Below are 15,095 nucleotides of genomic sequence, written 5' to 3' on the forward strand. Positions count from 1 at the left end.
CCATGATAGAACAGCCATAAGTTGTATTGTTTTCCCTAACAACTTGAATGTCCATTTTGAGATTTGGTCGATCTTGATGTCTTCCCAGTGCTAATATGTTATTTTCTCCAACACACAGCATGTTTAACAATCCTACAGCTTCTCATTCAAAGACAGGCCCTTCATTCTAACAGCAAATGGCTGCGAAGAGCTCGGAGAGAGCATCTGATTGCTTAGTGCGTGGAGCAGGTCCCACGGGACTTGGCTGGGCAAGGTCACAGGACATATGGTAACTGGGCAAACATAACTTGAGTTTAGAGGATGAACTACCCTGACTCTGTCAATGGAAAAACATGAAATGGAGAGAAGAAAATGAGGCATGGGGAGAAAGGTGAGCAGCCCAGCATCCAACCCACCAATGCAACATGGAAACAACCTTGACCAACATCACCAACTACAGAAGTTTAATCTCCATCTTTGTGAGATAAGCAGTAGGCCAGAGCCACTCAGTCAGTTAAACATCTGACTCTCGGTTTTGGCTTAGGTCATGATCTCACGGTTTGTGAGATCAAGCCCCATGCAGAGCTCTGTGCTGGTGATTCAGCACCTGTTTGGGATTCTGTCTTTCCCTCTCCACCTCTCCCCTGCTCGTGTGTGCTCTTGCACATGCTCTCTCTCTCAAAATGCATAAACTCAAAAAAAAAAAAAAATCACCACTCTAGGAATGCCTGGCTGTCTCCGTCATTAGAGTATCCAACTCTTGATCTCAGGGTTGTGAGTTCAAGATCCATGTTGGGTATGGAGCCTACTTAAAAAAAAAAAAAAAAAAGCTACTTTAGAGACTTCTGGGGAAGATGGTCGAGTGGAGGACCCTAAGCTCACCTCATCCCACAAATACAACTAGATTATCACTCACATCAGTGTAAAAGCCACTCCAACTCCGGTTCACTCTTTCCTTTTGTTAAATTTCAATTGTTTTATAAACTAAGTATGACACTGGGCTCCTAGCCTTTGTCTAAAAGGCCATGCTTTAATCACTGAGATCATCAATGAGTTACATTGTACTACCATGAGAATTTACTACATGACTTGGTAGGGGGGGCTGTTCGAAAAACATGAAGAATTGCAAGACTGTGAGGGCAAAGCATGAAGCCAGGTGTGGGGTCCTTTGTGAATGCATAGGTCACACAGCCACAAAGCTGCATAGCATGAGTATCAAGTATCTCAAGTGGAAAGGAACGGGAAAGCAGAAGTGTTCAGCATTTGCTCCAACTCACTGCATCATGTTCCCTTTCCCATGCCTGTAGTTCACTGTCCTCGCTTAAGGGCCTAATGTCTGAACACCACGCTTGGGGGTTCATCTGTGAGGTCCTCAATCACTCTGTCCCACAAGAGCTGCTTCATGTATGTTTTACAAGTAGTGTGAACTTCTGGACTTGGTAGAGAGACTCAGCGTTATGGGTGAGAGTCCAAACTTTCAGTGAGGAGGAGCAAAATGAAGTTTGCTCAACTTACATGAAAATAAAGGTGAAACTGATTAGTAGTAAAGTGAGGTTGAGTCATCCAAAGTTCCTGTGATAAGTGGCGGCCACAGGTGAATTCTTCAGGGAACCGGAGTCGTATCTTTAAACATCGCAGATCTTTATACTGGCAGGAGCAATCCATGGCCGAGACCACAGTAGCAGTTCACTGAACATACTTCCCTAGTGACTCTGGGGCCCCTGACCATCAGTGACAGGGCTGGGCCACTTTTACAGGAGGCCCTCAGGCACTGGAAGGTGACTGGCTATTTGTCCCTAAGGTGAGAAGCTGGGGTGCCGTGCTTCTCCTCAACCTGAGATTCTGAGCGTAGGCCTCCCCACAGCCAAGGGGCCCTCCCACTCTTATGATATGGGCCCTCAGCACGGTTTAGGGGCAGTGACTGGAATCTCCTGAAGAGCTTCTCCGAAATACCTTCTCTCACCCTTTTGCATTTGCCATCCCACGTCCTCCACGGTGGCCTAGAAGCAAGCTAGCCTATACTTCGCACCTTCTGAAAAATTTGGCTAGGGCAGTGGGCTCCTAGCAGAGGACAGAAGGGCTCGCTGAGAGTGAAGGCACTGGAGGTTCGTGACGGCTTGTGCACCTCAGTGACTTTAACCCTCCATCGGGACTGACAGCTTTGCCCCCGATGGAAGGGCACTTAGGTTGCTCATCTGCTCCACTTCTGCACAACTGTGAGTTCTGACAGCTGCTGAATTGATCATTGCTTCTAGCACATGGCTGCATATGGGATATTTACACACTTAGAGCCCTAACTGGAACAAAGTCCACCAAAAGTGTGTAGTAAGCTCACTACAAAATATTTTCCCGGCCAGCCCAGGTAAATAGATCTGTACATTTGTAGACTATGCTAGGAAAAGCTTCTTAAAGATCTACTATTTACCATGCACTCCCGAGTCATGCCGAGTTCTATACACTTCATATTTCACTCACTTAATCCGCACAGTCCCCATTTTACAGATGAGGAAACTGAAGCCCTGTATGATCCGTCCAAGGAGACTCAGTAGGAGAACAGGAGTCCAGGAAGAAGGGATGTAGACTAAATCTTTACTATTCCCTAGTCCCATGGAACCTACTTATAAACGTGACAGAAAAATCAAAAGGAAAGAACAGCTCAGGTTTCAATTCGATGCCAGGTCAATGCCAAGTTTGCCTGAGTTACCTGACTTATATGCGAATCCCACAGTTGAGGTGTATCACCATTTAGAAGCAAAAAGTAACTTGCCCAAGGCCACAAAGCTACAGGGTAAGCTTGGACTTTCACCTGAGTCTGTCCAGATGGCTCCCATGCCCATGCTCTTCTCTACCACCCCAAGTCAACAAGCTCAGGGCTGTTGTCTCTGGCTTTGGGGGTGCACTGCAAGCCAACGGGGTACATTCTAGTAAGTTGGAGATCCCAGAATGAAACCAGCAAAACCAGAAAGAACATGTCTCCTACCTTTCACAGTGCATTCTCCAAGTAGAGGCCTAGGTAGAAGAGAAAATGGTTTGTCCCAGATGTGTCCATTAAGCAGAGTTACGAGAACAACATTGTTCAATAAAACCCAAACAGACAATACAGTTGGTAAAATGACAACTGTTTACAATTAGTAAAAAGAGAGAAAACAATGTTTCCACAGATATAGGGTAACCTTGAGAAAGATTTTTCTCCCTGAAAGTGTTTTGTCCAGCTAGAGAGAAAAGAAATAAAAGGAAACATGAAAGCCAATAAAAGAAAACGCAAGCATGAAAGACCATCATTAATCTTCTATTCAAATGGTAGTCACAGCTGCAGATTACAGAAGGGCTTTAACAGCAATTCTATTCAGAGACAAACCAAATACTGGGGGTATACTCAGAAGTAAGTAAGTGATTGGATTGCACACCTGATTCGGGAGTGTTGGGAATGACCCTAGAAGCGCCAGTTAAATAATCCTTAGTTTAAAAGATGAATATAACTCTTGACATTTTTTGGTAAGAACTAAGATGGTCATTTTAGCAAAGTATTCTGTGTATAGACATGAGTCATTTATCTACAAATTTTAATGGTATTAAGTGAATGATTTTCCTGGGCTAGGTTTGGTGCAGGCACATGAAGAAAATGTGGGGACAAGGGGAGAGAAAAGGGGTATGAGAAAGAAAATGTGGTAGGGGCTTGACAGGGAAGGGCAGGAAAAAAAGAGGGAGAGCATTGGGATGAGGGTTCTGCTTGATTCCAATTCTGTTCTTCTCTAATAAATTTAAAATACAAAAGTACAAAATAAATCCATACATGAAGTAATCTTAATCTCAAGTTATTATCATAAATATTTATCGGATAACTTCTATATACTAACCCCTATATCTCCTTCATTGCTTTTAAGAAAGGGAGAAACCCCTTCTGGAGACCAGATAGGTTACAGAGATATGATCTGAATTTTGCAGTAGGTAGATATTAAGAAATACTACATTTTAAAAAAAAAGCAGTAGCTCCACTTGTTGTGATAAAAATAAATTTATTTGGGAAAAAAAAAATACCATCTTTCCTTGCTTGACAAGGGCAAATTGCCACCATAGTGGAGTTCAGTTGTTAAAATGAGTGACCATTGCTCCCCTTCACTTCCATGTCATGTATGTATAATCAACAAGTAGGACAAGTGACAAGGTGTACAAATGACTGTTTCCAATTCATCCCACTGACCATGCCAACAGTTGCTTCCTGTCATGCTGGAAAACAAACAAACATAGGAAAACAGGCCAAGACGGTCTTTTTGTTGATTTAAGTGTGTTCTTTAATTGGCTTAATAGTTCTCCACCTTGCAATTTCTAACTGAGTATTGGAACCAACTTCATTTCTGTACACACCATGAATTGACAAATGTCTTCTAATCCCAAATCACTTTTAAAACACACCCTTACTGAATGATTAACACATATCTTTCAATGCATGGCTTTAGATGCCATTGTTTTGGCACACTTTGAAACGTGATTTTTTTTTCCATCCCAACATTGTGATGTCATAAATTAAAAGTTCAACGCAGAATTTCATTATCACTGCTCCATTGCACTAATGCCCAGTAGTTGACCGTGGTCTATGCTTCATCATCCAAGTTTATAAAAGGAACTTTGGAATTTCAGTTGTGTTCAACCAGCTAACAGTCCTCTTTCCTGCTCCACGATTAAATAAGTCAGTATTTTTGGAAGTGCTGGTCCGAGCTGTTTGGGGCCCTCTGCATTGTCACAGGGTAAAGAGGCCTGAAACTTGATTATCTTTAGCAGGAAGATTTTAGTTCATAAGTACCAAGTGGTCATCACTTCCTTTCCTGTATCAGAAAGGGGAAGAAGGAAAGAGAAAACAATGATTTCAGAATCTGTGGGATGGAATAGGAATACTCTGCAGTCAGGCATGCATAGGTTATAGACACACTGAGTTCGACATATAAGAAGAAAAGGTAAGAAGGTCAATGTACGTTATTTTTGGTTTGACTAGATGCTTTTGGCAATTCTGAGGAGTTGTCCATGTAAAAGGACCCTGCGTCTCCTTTCATTGACAAAGCAGTGGCTTTGTCACATGACAACAACATATGGCTACAATTGGTTACTCAATGGCTACAACAGATTTTCCCCTTTGCTGCAGTGGAGAAGGGGAAAGGTTAATTCTGTATTTGTCCAACCAGGTATATCTTTCCAAAGAATCACATCACATGAGACCTGGTTTCAGAGGTCATCTGTTGTACTCTGATGGCACTGGAAGGACCAAGAGGTTAAGGAGAGATCATGGGACACATTTGGTAACCAGAAGGGTCCAAAACAGAAAGCCAGGTGTTCTGATGATCAGTCCAGAGACTCTGTCAACAATTTGAAGGAAAATCAGTCTATTGTGGTTGCTGGACCTGTTTGATTAAAAAAGTGACTCCCATCTGTGTTCTGCAGGAGACAGAGCTGTCAGTTGGGGGTGTCAGGGATAGGCACCAGAAAGGGGACCTAGACACCAATATTTGTGATGCCCTTACTCCCCACATTCCCTCAGTGAGGTCTCTCTCTAATATTTACTCTCCCTTTATGGCCTTCCTCAATTTCTACCATTCTTAGGTTCCTAACCTTTAAACACCTCCAGGTGTACTTTTTGATGGAGTCAAAGTCATCATTTATTCTCATGACCCCAGGACCATCCATTTCCGGCATCAGTCCCGTGACCTTCATTTACTCTCTGTAGGGTCCATCCCAATTGGCCTGGGGTCCAATCAGATCAAGCTTTGATCTGATTATTCAACTAAAACTTCTCCAGCTGACGTCACCATGACCATCTTCGGTAACGACCACTTCTGTTTTTATTTTTGATAGCCTCTTTTTTCAAAACTTTCACCATTTTAGTTCTTCAGCTGACTTCCTTGGTAGACTCCCTCAGTCCACTGAATTCTTTCATTTGTCATGATGAGCAGACCCTCCTGTGAAGCAGGCATCTTCTCAACAGCCCCTCGCATGCCATACGGTGGACCGTCTGCTGATAGTGATTCTTCTTCTCAGTTCTCAGACCCAATCCGACCAAGACGTTTTCTAGTCCCTCCCTTAAACCTTTTGCTCATTCCATGTGGCTGCACAAGAAAACGTTTAACATCCTCCTGTGGCTTTTGTGATGCACACCAAAGTCCAAAAATCAAATACCAAAAACTTATCGGTTACTTTCCAGAATTCACAATTACATTCTCTAGTGATGATTTTTTCTTTACAGTTAAATACACATTAGAAAAAACAACTTTGAGAGACTTTCCTTACATAAGGTGCCTCTTAGGAAGCCACTGCCTATTAAGAAAATTAATTTCCCTTTATCCCAGCTTCCATGGCAACACTTTAATGCTCTGAGAGGAAGAAATGTGATTTTAAAAAACTGAACTTTTCTCAGAAGACTTCATTTCATATTTATCAGACATTCTTTGGAAACGCTCACTCATATTATTTCAAATCCCAAGATGCGGTATGAATTGATTAACAGAAAATACATCCTGTGGTTTAAAGTAGCAATTACGTTCTTCCATCTCCCTTCAGGAATTTGATTTAGAGATTTCCTCTCGAAAAACATGGGTAGGGGATATTTTCAGTCAACAACCCCACCTGTGACTACAGAGGAACATAAATAAGGGCACAATTAAGAAAACTATCCTCATGTGACCCCTATTTTACCCCCAAACCACTAAGTGGATGCTTTGCCACTGAGGTGTAGACCATTTGCATAAGTGTCCTGCCGAATGCCAGCAAAGCACAGTTGGTCGATGGAGAGCTACTGATACGTGTTCCCAACCAAAGCTATGCACAGCCTCCTCTCAAGCAGGTTCTCTGCTAAGCTCAAGAAAGGTTATTTATACCAAATACTGTGGAAAGGGAAAGGCTGTGGACATTCCTAGAGCTCCACTCCTAAAAATAAGAGTTCTGACCTCTTACTTTGGCCACCTCAGAGTTCACCTTCTTGACGTTAGCGGACATAACCCAGGCCTTCTTGTTAGGGTCTCATCATATTCCCTAGAGATTTCAACCGCGTCATGTAGCTTTCTACCCCGTTTTGTAAGAAACAATTCATTTCTAAAGCCAGTTTCAGTGGGAGGAAAGAAAATGAAAGATGAATTATTTCCCACAATAAGCTGATCTCTGAGAATAGGGTAAACCTTGGAAGAACCCGTTGTTAAGGCCACAGAGAAGATCACCTCAGGAGCATGGAGACCTGATTAAACACAATACTGACCTCCTCAGGCAGCAGATGCAGGACAAGAAGGGTGAGGCCTCTTTCTGATACTTCTCTTTGCTACCACACTCCTTCAGGAATTCCTGAAGGTCCGTTTCAGGAAATCCATTCTGTTGGTATTTCTTTAAAAAGTACATAATGTTGTTACCTTATTTGCGGAGCATGAGAAATGGCTCCCTCTGTCAACACATCAAACCCACCTTTGCTAAAATAAAACTCTCCCACGTTGCTAGCTCCGATCCAAGAACTGATATTAACAGTGAGGCATCAATCTGTCAGTCCCAGAAAGCTAAGCCAGGGCCACCATGGGAACGGAAAACAATCCAAAAAACCCAGAAAGAAAGCCATGGCTGGGCAAGGGAGGGGTGTGTTAATAAAGGGAATGAAGGAAATAGTCAAAAGTCTAAAATTTTAATGTTAAGACCAGATAAGACCTCCCCTTTCTCTCACTGCCAATGTAGAGCCCTCAGGGAAGTAATCCCTATTTCCTCTACTTTTTATTTTTTAGTTTATTTATTTATTTATTTTGAGAGACAGCACACAAGTGGGGCGGTGCGGAGAGGGAGAGGGAGAGACAGAATCCCAAGTAGGCTCAATGCTAACAGCACAGAGCCCGACACGGGGCTCAAACTCACGAACCACGAGATCACGACCTGGGCCGAGATCAAGGGTCCGACACTTAAACGACTGAGCCAGCCAGGTGCCCTATTTTCTCTACTTTTGTAGAAATTGGTCACTTAGTGGGGGAGAAGGCAGAGGGGTCTTCCCACTTACCTCACGCTTACTGAAGTCACCGAGGCTTGGCCCGCTCGCTGGGGCAGGGGCACTGCCACATCAAAGACAGGAACCCACAGGGCAGGAGTACGCAGTTCCTGTCTCCATGCCCAGCCCTGCTGCTACAGCCAAACAACCATTCCCACGGGAGCGCTCAGCTCGCCATACTCAGAGTGCTCAGAAGTATTTCCAATAGACTGTCCTCTTCCGAATTAGTCTGAGAAGGGCTTAGGAAGAGGACAAAACCCCAAGGCACTGACATGAACCCCTGGTCCTGAAACAGGATTTTCCAAGCACAACCATCTGCTGTGGAGATGCGGCCACACTAGGCAGCACAGAGCTCGCTTCAAGCTACAACTCAGTTAAACAGGTCCAGTCTGAAAGGATACAGAACCCACAGGACGGCTTCAGAAGCTAGGACACTCAGCAGTCACAAAAGGCTCAGTTTTCATGATTTAAAGGAAATTCGCACCACACACATGGTTATATCATGCCATGTTAGCAGTGTATCCATATCTGGACAGGCTATCATGACAGCAGTCACCCCTCATCACTCAAACTTATTCAAAAGCTCAAGTTCCAGAACAGGCAGGTACACCTATACCTGCCATTGCCAACACGGACAGCCCAACTATGTGATTTACCATGCTCGGCCCATCCCGACCCACTTCCTTTCTCTCTTCCAGCATACTTCTAAACCCACCCACCCTGGTCAGGGCAACAGGGACAATGCCCCAAATGTATACTTAAAATTAACTTCCAGGGGCACCTGGGTGGCTCAGTCAGTTAAGCTTCTGACTTCAGCTCAGGTCATGATCTCACGGTTCACAAGCCTGAGCCCCACATGAGGCTTTCTGCTGTCAGCACAGAGCCTGCTTCAGATCCTCTGTCCCCACCTCTGTGTGCCCCTCCCCCACTTGCACTCTCTCTGTGTCTCTCTTAAAATAAGGAAATAAACTTTAAAAAATGAAATAAAATTGGGGCACCTGGGTGGCTCAGTCAGTTAAGCATCCGACTTCAGCTCAGGTCATGATTTCACAGTTTGTGAGTTCAAGCCCTGCATCAGGCTCTGTGCTGACAGCTCAGAGCCTGGAGCCTGCTTCAGATTCTGTGTCTCCCTCTCTCTCTGCCCCTCCCCCACACATACTCTGTCTCTCTCTCTCTCTCTGTCTCAAAAATAAATAAAACATTAAAAAAATAAAAATAAAAAATAAAATTAACTTCCAACACCTAAAAAGTTTCTTTTCCACAAAGCCTCAAAATCAAAATACTACTGTCTTATTTTAAGTAAAAAGTGTAGTATTTTCCTACGTTCCAATCCAGATAGAATTTGTAGTCATTTTTTGGCAGCAAAGATTACTTACCTTGATGGTATCATAAGAATCTGTAATAAGTGCAATGAACAGGCTGAGGATCATATATATAAAAAGACTGATGAAGGAATATAAATACAGGCGACTGAACAGCCACACCAAGATGCTCTTCTGCTGTATTTGAGCAAAGGTCGCAAACATGTCATCACCATTGACCAGAGAAAACAGACACTCAGCAACTGTGTTCAGATCTTCAAACTGTAGGGGGGGAAACCAGAAATTTTTAAGACGTAATATCCAAAAAAAACAGAGAAGCATCTAGTTAGCTTCTTTTGCTGATGCTGTTGTCACTATCATTAAGTGACATTCATTTTATTTATTTATTTAATTTTTTTTTAACGTTTATTTATTTTTGAGACAGAGAGAGACAGAGCATGAACGGGGGAGGGGCAGAGAGAGAGGGAGACACAGAATGGGAAGCAGGCTCCAGGCTCTGAGCCATCAGCCCAGAGCCCGATGCGGGGCTCGAACTCACGGACCGCGAGATCGTGACCTGAGCTGAAGTCGGATGCTTAACCGACTGAGCCACCCAGGCGCCCCGACATTCATTTTATTTTTTAAAATTTGTTTATTTAAGTTCAAGTTAGTTAACATACACTGTAGTATCGGTTTCAGGAGTAGAACCCAGTGATTCATCACTTACATACAACACCCAGTGCTCATCCCAACAAGTGCCCTCCTTAATGTCCTTCACCCATTTAGCCCATCCCCCCAACCCGATCAACCCTCAGTTTATTCTCTGTATGTAAGAGTTTCTTATGGTTTGCCTCCCTCTTTTTATCTTATTTTTCCTTCCCTTCCCTTATGTTCATCTGTTTAGGTTCTTAAATTCCACATATGAGTGAAATCATATGATATCTGTCTTTCTCTGTTTTATTGCACTTAGCATAATGCACTCAAGTTCCATCCACGTTGTGCAAATAGCAAGATTTCATTCTTCTTGATTGCTGAGTAATATTCTACTGTATATATGTGTGTGTGTGTGTGTGTGTGTGTGTGTGTGTGTGTGTACCACATCTTCTTTATCCATTCATCAGTCAAGGGACATGTGAACTCTTTCCATAATTTGGCTATTGTTGATAGTGTTGCTATAAACACTGGGGTGCATGTGCTCCTTCGAATCAGCATTTTTGTATCTTTTAGATAAATACCTAGTAGTCAGTTGCTGGGTCGTACGGTAGTTCTATTTTTAATTTTTTCAGCAACCTCCATACTATTTTCCAGAGTAGCTGCACCAGTTTTCATTCCCACCCACAGTGCAAAAGGGTTCCTCCTCCTTGCCCACATCTGTTGTTGCCTGAGTTGTTACTTTTAGCCATCCTGCCAGGCATGAGGTGGTATCTCATCATGGTTTTGATTTGTATTTCCCTGATGATGAGTGATGTTGAGCATTTTTTCATGTGTCTGTCAGCCATCTGAATGTCTTCTTTGAAAGGTGTCTATGCATGTCTTCTGCCCATCTCATTTCTTCACTGAATTATTTGGGTGTTTTTTTTGTTTTTTGGTTTTTTTTTTTTTGGTGTTGAGTTGGATAAGTTCTGTATAGATTTTGGATAACACCCCTTTATCCAATAACTAATTCATTTTCAAACATCTAGAATATACCACAATACGAAAACATTATTCAAAACTCTCCTCCACGCTTACAATCTTAGTATTTCTCTCACTTTTTTTCCTTTGAACTTTTTATATACTTGTGGTCACATCATCTAAGAATTTTGGATATTGATTTTTTTTCTACTTAACATTTCTTGAGTTATTCACACTTAGAAAGCATTCTTTTTATGTAACAGGCCATTCCTTGGATGTCAAATTTAACTATTTCCTTGTCACTAGACATCCCAATAATATTTGTTATTATAAAGGACAATGTAGTAAACATGTCTTAGCATAATGTTTTTTCCTATTATTGGTTCTAAGTGATGCATGTCTGCCAAACCACTTTCTGAAGGAACTGTGTACTCTACAACCAGCAAGATAGAAGTGGCTGAGACACAGCACGGGCTCGAGAAAGTTTTGCCACATGGAGTGTTTCACTGTAGCCTTTCCAACCACAGGTTCAGGTAATTATAGCACATTAAAAACAAAGATCACCATGGTGGGAAAGTGTCAAAAGATGAAGGATCACGGCTCATGCTTTCAAAGGGCTCCCATGCTAACAGCGGACAGGCCAAGATACACAATGTCCTGTGGTAGAGCTGGGGTGGGCTGTGTAAGCAAAGTGGCCCTCAGAACTATGGCCCGCAGGCTGAGTAGTTCACCAATAAGAGGAGAAAGGGGAGCGTTTATCAGTGGACATAGGGGAAAACAGCGCTCTACTGGGAAGTGGCTGGAGTCACGCAGCAAGGGCAACCTCTGGTCTTCTACACACTTCAAACTCCTACAGGCCAACTTGAAACCAGTAAAAATACTCTATCCAGAAGAGTGACACAAGCTGGTCTGTTTGTTAAAGGTAACCGCAGCCCACGGAAGATCTCCTAGAATGAGATAAGCCTAGGGGCAGGGAGGCCAGTGAGAGGTGAGTGCGGGAGCCGGGGGTTGCAAGGAACCCAGGGGAGACCGGAAAGAGAAGGAAACGAAGATGAAAATAAGTCTGGGAAGAGACACCTAAGGGACTCAGTTTTAGATGAGGCGAGTCTGAGGAGCCAGAGAGAAATGCTGATATTAAGCAGTTAGTTGGAGGCATACACCTGGAGTTCAGGAGCTGAGCGTGTGCGGAGTGGAATTCCACCAGCAGCCCTCCTGGCTTGAAGTGGTTAACAACCTATTGCCACAGCGACTAACAACAGCAGGTGCATAATAAACAAACATCTCTAGGGCCAGGGGGTTAAACATCAGTGGAATGTAAAAGCTTCTATCTAAAGAACAATAATGACCTAATAGGCAAAAGACAATACAGTTTTCAAAAACACAGATGGAACAAGTTAGTGTAGAGTTTTGAACCAAATTCTGTCCTTAGCATGAGGGGCACATGTCCACTGAGTCAGTTTGGCTCTAGGGACAGCCCAGTCCCTGATGAATGTTTACAGGACACCTCGACTCAGAGGTCCAGGTACTACATCACATACCACAAAGTAAAACCTCCCACCCCCTAACCCAGAAATTGTCCTTTCCCTCCAAATTCCCTATTTCTGTCAATGACTCCAGTCTCCTACCAAAGAACAGTTACGCCAAAACCATCAAATGCTTAAAACTGTGTGTTGAATTGATTAGTCTTCCCTTCTCTTCAATCTTCTAAGGTCTATCTGCGCCTATGATGTTTTTCTGATCCACTCTGATGTCAACACTTACACCCAGATTATTATGAAAACCTCCAAGCAAGTGGTCTTTACTCCAACCTCCTCATCCTGCAGTCCAGACTTCAGTAAAATCTAAACTTCATAGACTATAGACTCCAGGTCATTTCGCTTGCTTAAGAATATACAAAGTCGGGCGCTTGGTCAGTTGAGCATCTGACTTCAGCTCAGGTCATGATCCCATGGTTCGTGTGTTCGAGCCCTGCGTTGGGCTCTGTGCTGCCAGCTCAGAGCCTGGAGCCTGCTTGGGATTCTGTGTCTCTCTGTCTCTCTGCCCCTCCCCTGCTCACGCTCTGTCTCTCTCTCTCAAAGATAAATAAACATTAAAAAAAATTGCTTAATTAAAAAAATAATAATAATATACAAAGTCAGGATGCAAAGTAAAAATCCAAACCAAGAAGGTTGGGAAAAGTTTCTTCTTCACGTGGCCTCTTGCTCTCTCCTCATCGTCAATATTAGCATCCTGTGTCTGTCTGCTCCCACGCACCAGGCCCACTTCTTTCTCTTTTCCTCACGGATGTGTCCTCTTCACCTGACGTGATGTCCTCCTCCACCTCCTTCTCCCCCGCCCCGTCCCTGTATCCCACTAAGCCAATGTTGATGGGCTATTTCAAAGTCTACTTCCAGACAGACTGCGCTGGCTGCTCTAGTCCCTTCCCTGTTCTCTGTATCAGTAAGAACCATGGAGTAAATTATTAGCTTGTCTCCTCATTGGTTTTATACACTTCTCCATGTCCCAACTAGATAATACACACCATGTCTTAACCTCCCTGCTCCATGTCCAAATCCACAGGGTAAAAGGGTAAAGCTTGTAACCAAGGGAGAGTAACAAAGGTAGCCCAAACAAAGATCATGCCCGTGCCTTTACCGCATCAGCAACAATTCGGAGAAACTCTGAAGTTGCTCTCCACAAAGATCTGGAGGGAATATTCACTTGAGCAAATCACTGAACAATATGCAGATTATCTAACAGTAAGATGGGCAGTTCTCAGAGTCAATATTTTCCATCCCTACCACCATCCTTAAGACAATGAAATTAAACCTGGTTTCTATAGACATGGATTACAACTCTGCCAGCACCATTAATAATTCTTTTGGAATCTAGTCAATTCCTTTCTTTAGTTTCAAGAACCCGTAACAGTCTGTGCTTCAGGTTCCAAAGCTGCAAATAGTTGTTGGGTACATTCTCAAATTCATTCCTTAGTCTCTTGTGTCTCTTGTGCGGTTACTTAGTATCAGCCTAGATATGATATCTGCTTCAATATGAATGTTATTCACAACCATTGTATCTCCCTCTCCTCTATGCACATGAGATGTATTTTAGCCCACCAAACATTTAAAAGAGAACCAATAAAATAAATGGTACACATCCTGCCATTTTGTACCTGGAGAAGTGGCTGTGAACCACACTCGGTTTCAGTGGCCAAAATCCATAGTAGAAGTGAACTTAAATAATATCCAAGGTAAGGAGAATAAGATCCTAATGTGCTTCCAGTCTAAGACTACATTTATATGGAATTGCTTTGGTTCTTTTGAGAACTAGCTGAGCCTCTGCCATGTTTTATGCACTCTGCTAGACCTGGGAAATGCAAAGAGCAACAAGCCACAGTCATTGCCCTCCAAGAACTCAGTCTAGAAGAACCTGACAATGTTTGGTACACAGTAGACACTTAATAAATATTAAGTGGTTATTTTCCCCCCACTAGGTTCTGTGAGACCACTGTGTGAACTCAAGCACTTGTCCCACAAATGATCACTTTGTGACTGAGCCACAGAGAACTTTCATTCGAATGAAAACATTACCTACAGTGGCTTATTACAGAGAAGGGCATAAAAAATTGCTTTAAGAGCTGGTACTGAGAACCTCATGTAACATTCAGGTGAAATGATTTAACTGGCTAACAGCTGTTTTGAATAAGAGAGGTGCTTGGTTAAAAGGAGAAGCCTTGAAAGACTGAAGATGTCATATGGGTTCTATCGAACTTCTACCCAGGGCATCAGTGAAGTCCAGCATTTTTTCAGTGCCTTGGTCTTCTCATTTGTAAAATGGGGACAGTGCAATGTAACACTGATTTATTCTTCACGGTGAAAAAGTCCTATGGAAATGCAAGAGCCACATTAGCATAATGTTCTCCCAAACCTCATCTTCAATTATTAAACATCAACAGTCTGTGTTCCTCTGTGTCCAGACATTCTGAAAGGGCGCTGTGCCAAAGTCCATTAGTGATGGAATCAACATTGGCCAGAACTTGGGTCTTTACTCTCTTTCAGTTGAACCACTGAAATCCAATGTCTAACAGGAAAACAGGAAGCTAGAATATGGAAGTCCTGCTGCCCATCAAAGAGCCTGTGAAAGTCTAGTTCTCCTGATACCTCCTCTTTACAGTGTTCTGTTTGTTCATTTAAAGGAAGAGTTAGCTTCCATACCCAAGGATT

The 15,095-nt window shown here is 42.9% G+C and overlaps 1 protein-coding gene across 3 annotated transcripts in view; it reads right to left on the reverse strand.

Moving 5' to 3' along the window:
• Positions 1-4,022: 4,022 nt before the first annotated feature.
• Positions 4,023-15,095, reverse strand: part of MCOLN2 (mucolipin TRP cation channel 2) — a 56,796-nt gene continuing 45,723 nt past the window's right edge. For all 3 annotated transcript variants that reach the window (XM_042952436.1, XM_042952438.1, XM_042952437.1), the window contains exons 12-14: positions 9,355-9,561; positions 7,217-7,338; positions 4,023-4,802 (exon numbers count right to left, since the gene is read on the reverse strand). In XM_042952436.1, the coding sequence (XP_042808370.1) occupies positions 4,766-4,802; positions 7,217-7,338; positions 9,355-9,561 (366 nt within the window). In that variant the 3' untranslated portion in view covers positions 4,023-4,765. The remainder of the gene's footprint in view (positions 4,803-7,216; positions 7,339-9,354; positions 9,562-15,095) is intronic.

The sequence above is a fragment of the Panthera leo genome, chromosome C1 (genome assembly GCF_018350215.1).
Source record: "Panthera leo isolate Ple1 chromosome C1, P.leo_Ple1_pat1.1, whole genome shotgun sequence".
In the NCBI taxonomy this organism is placed as follows: Eukaryota; Metazoa; Chordata; class Mammalia; order Carnivora; family Felidae; genus Panthera; species Panthera leo.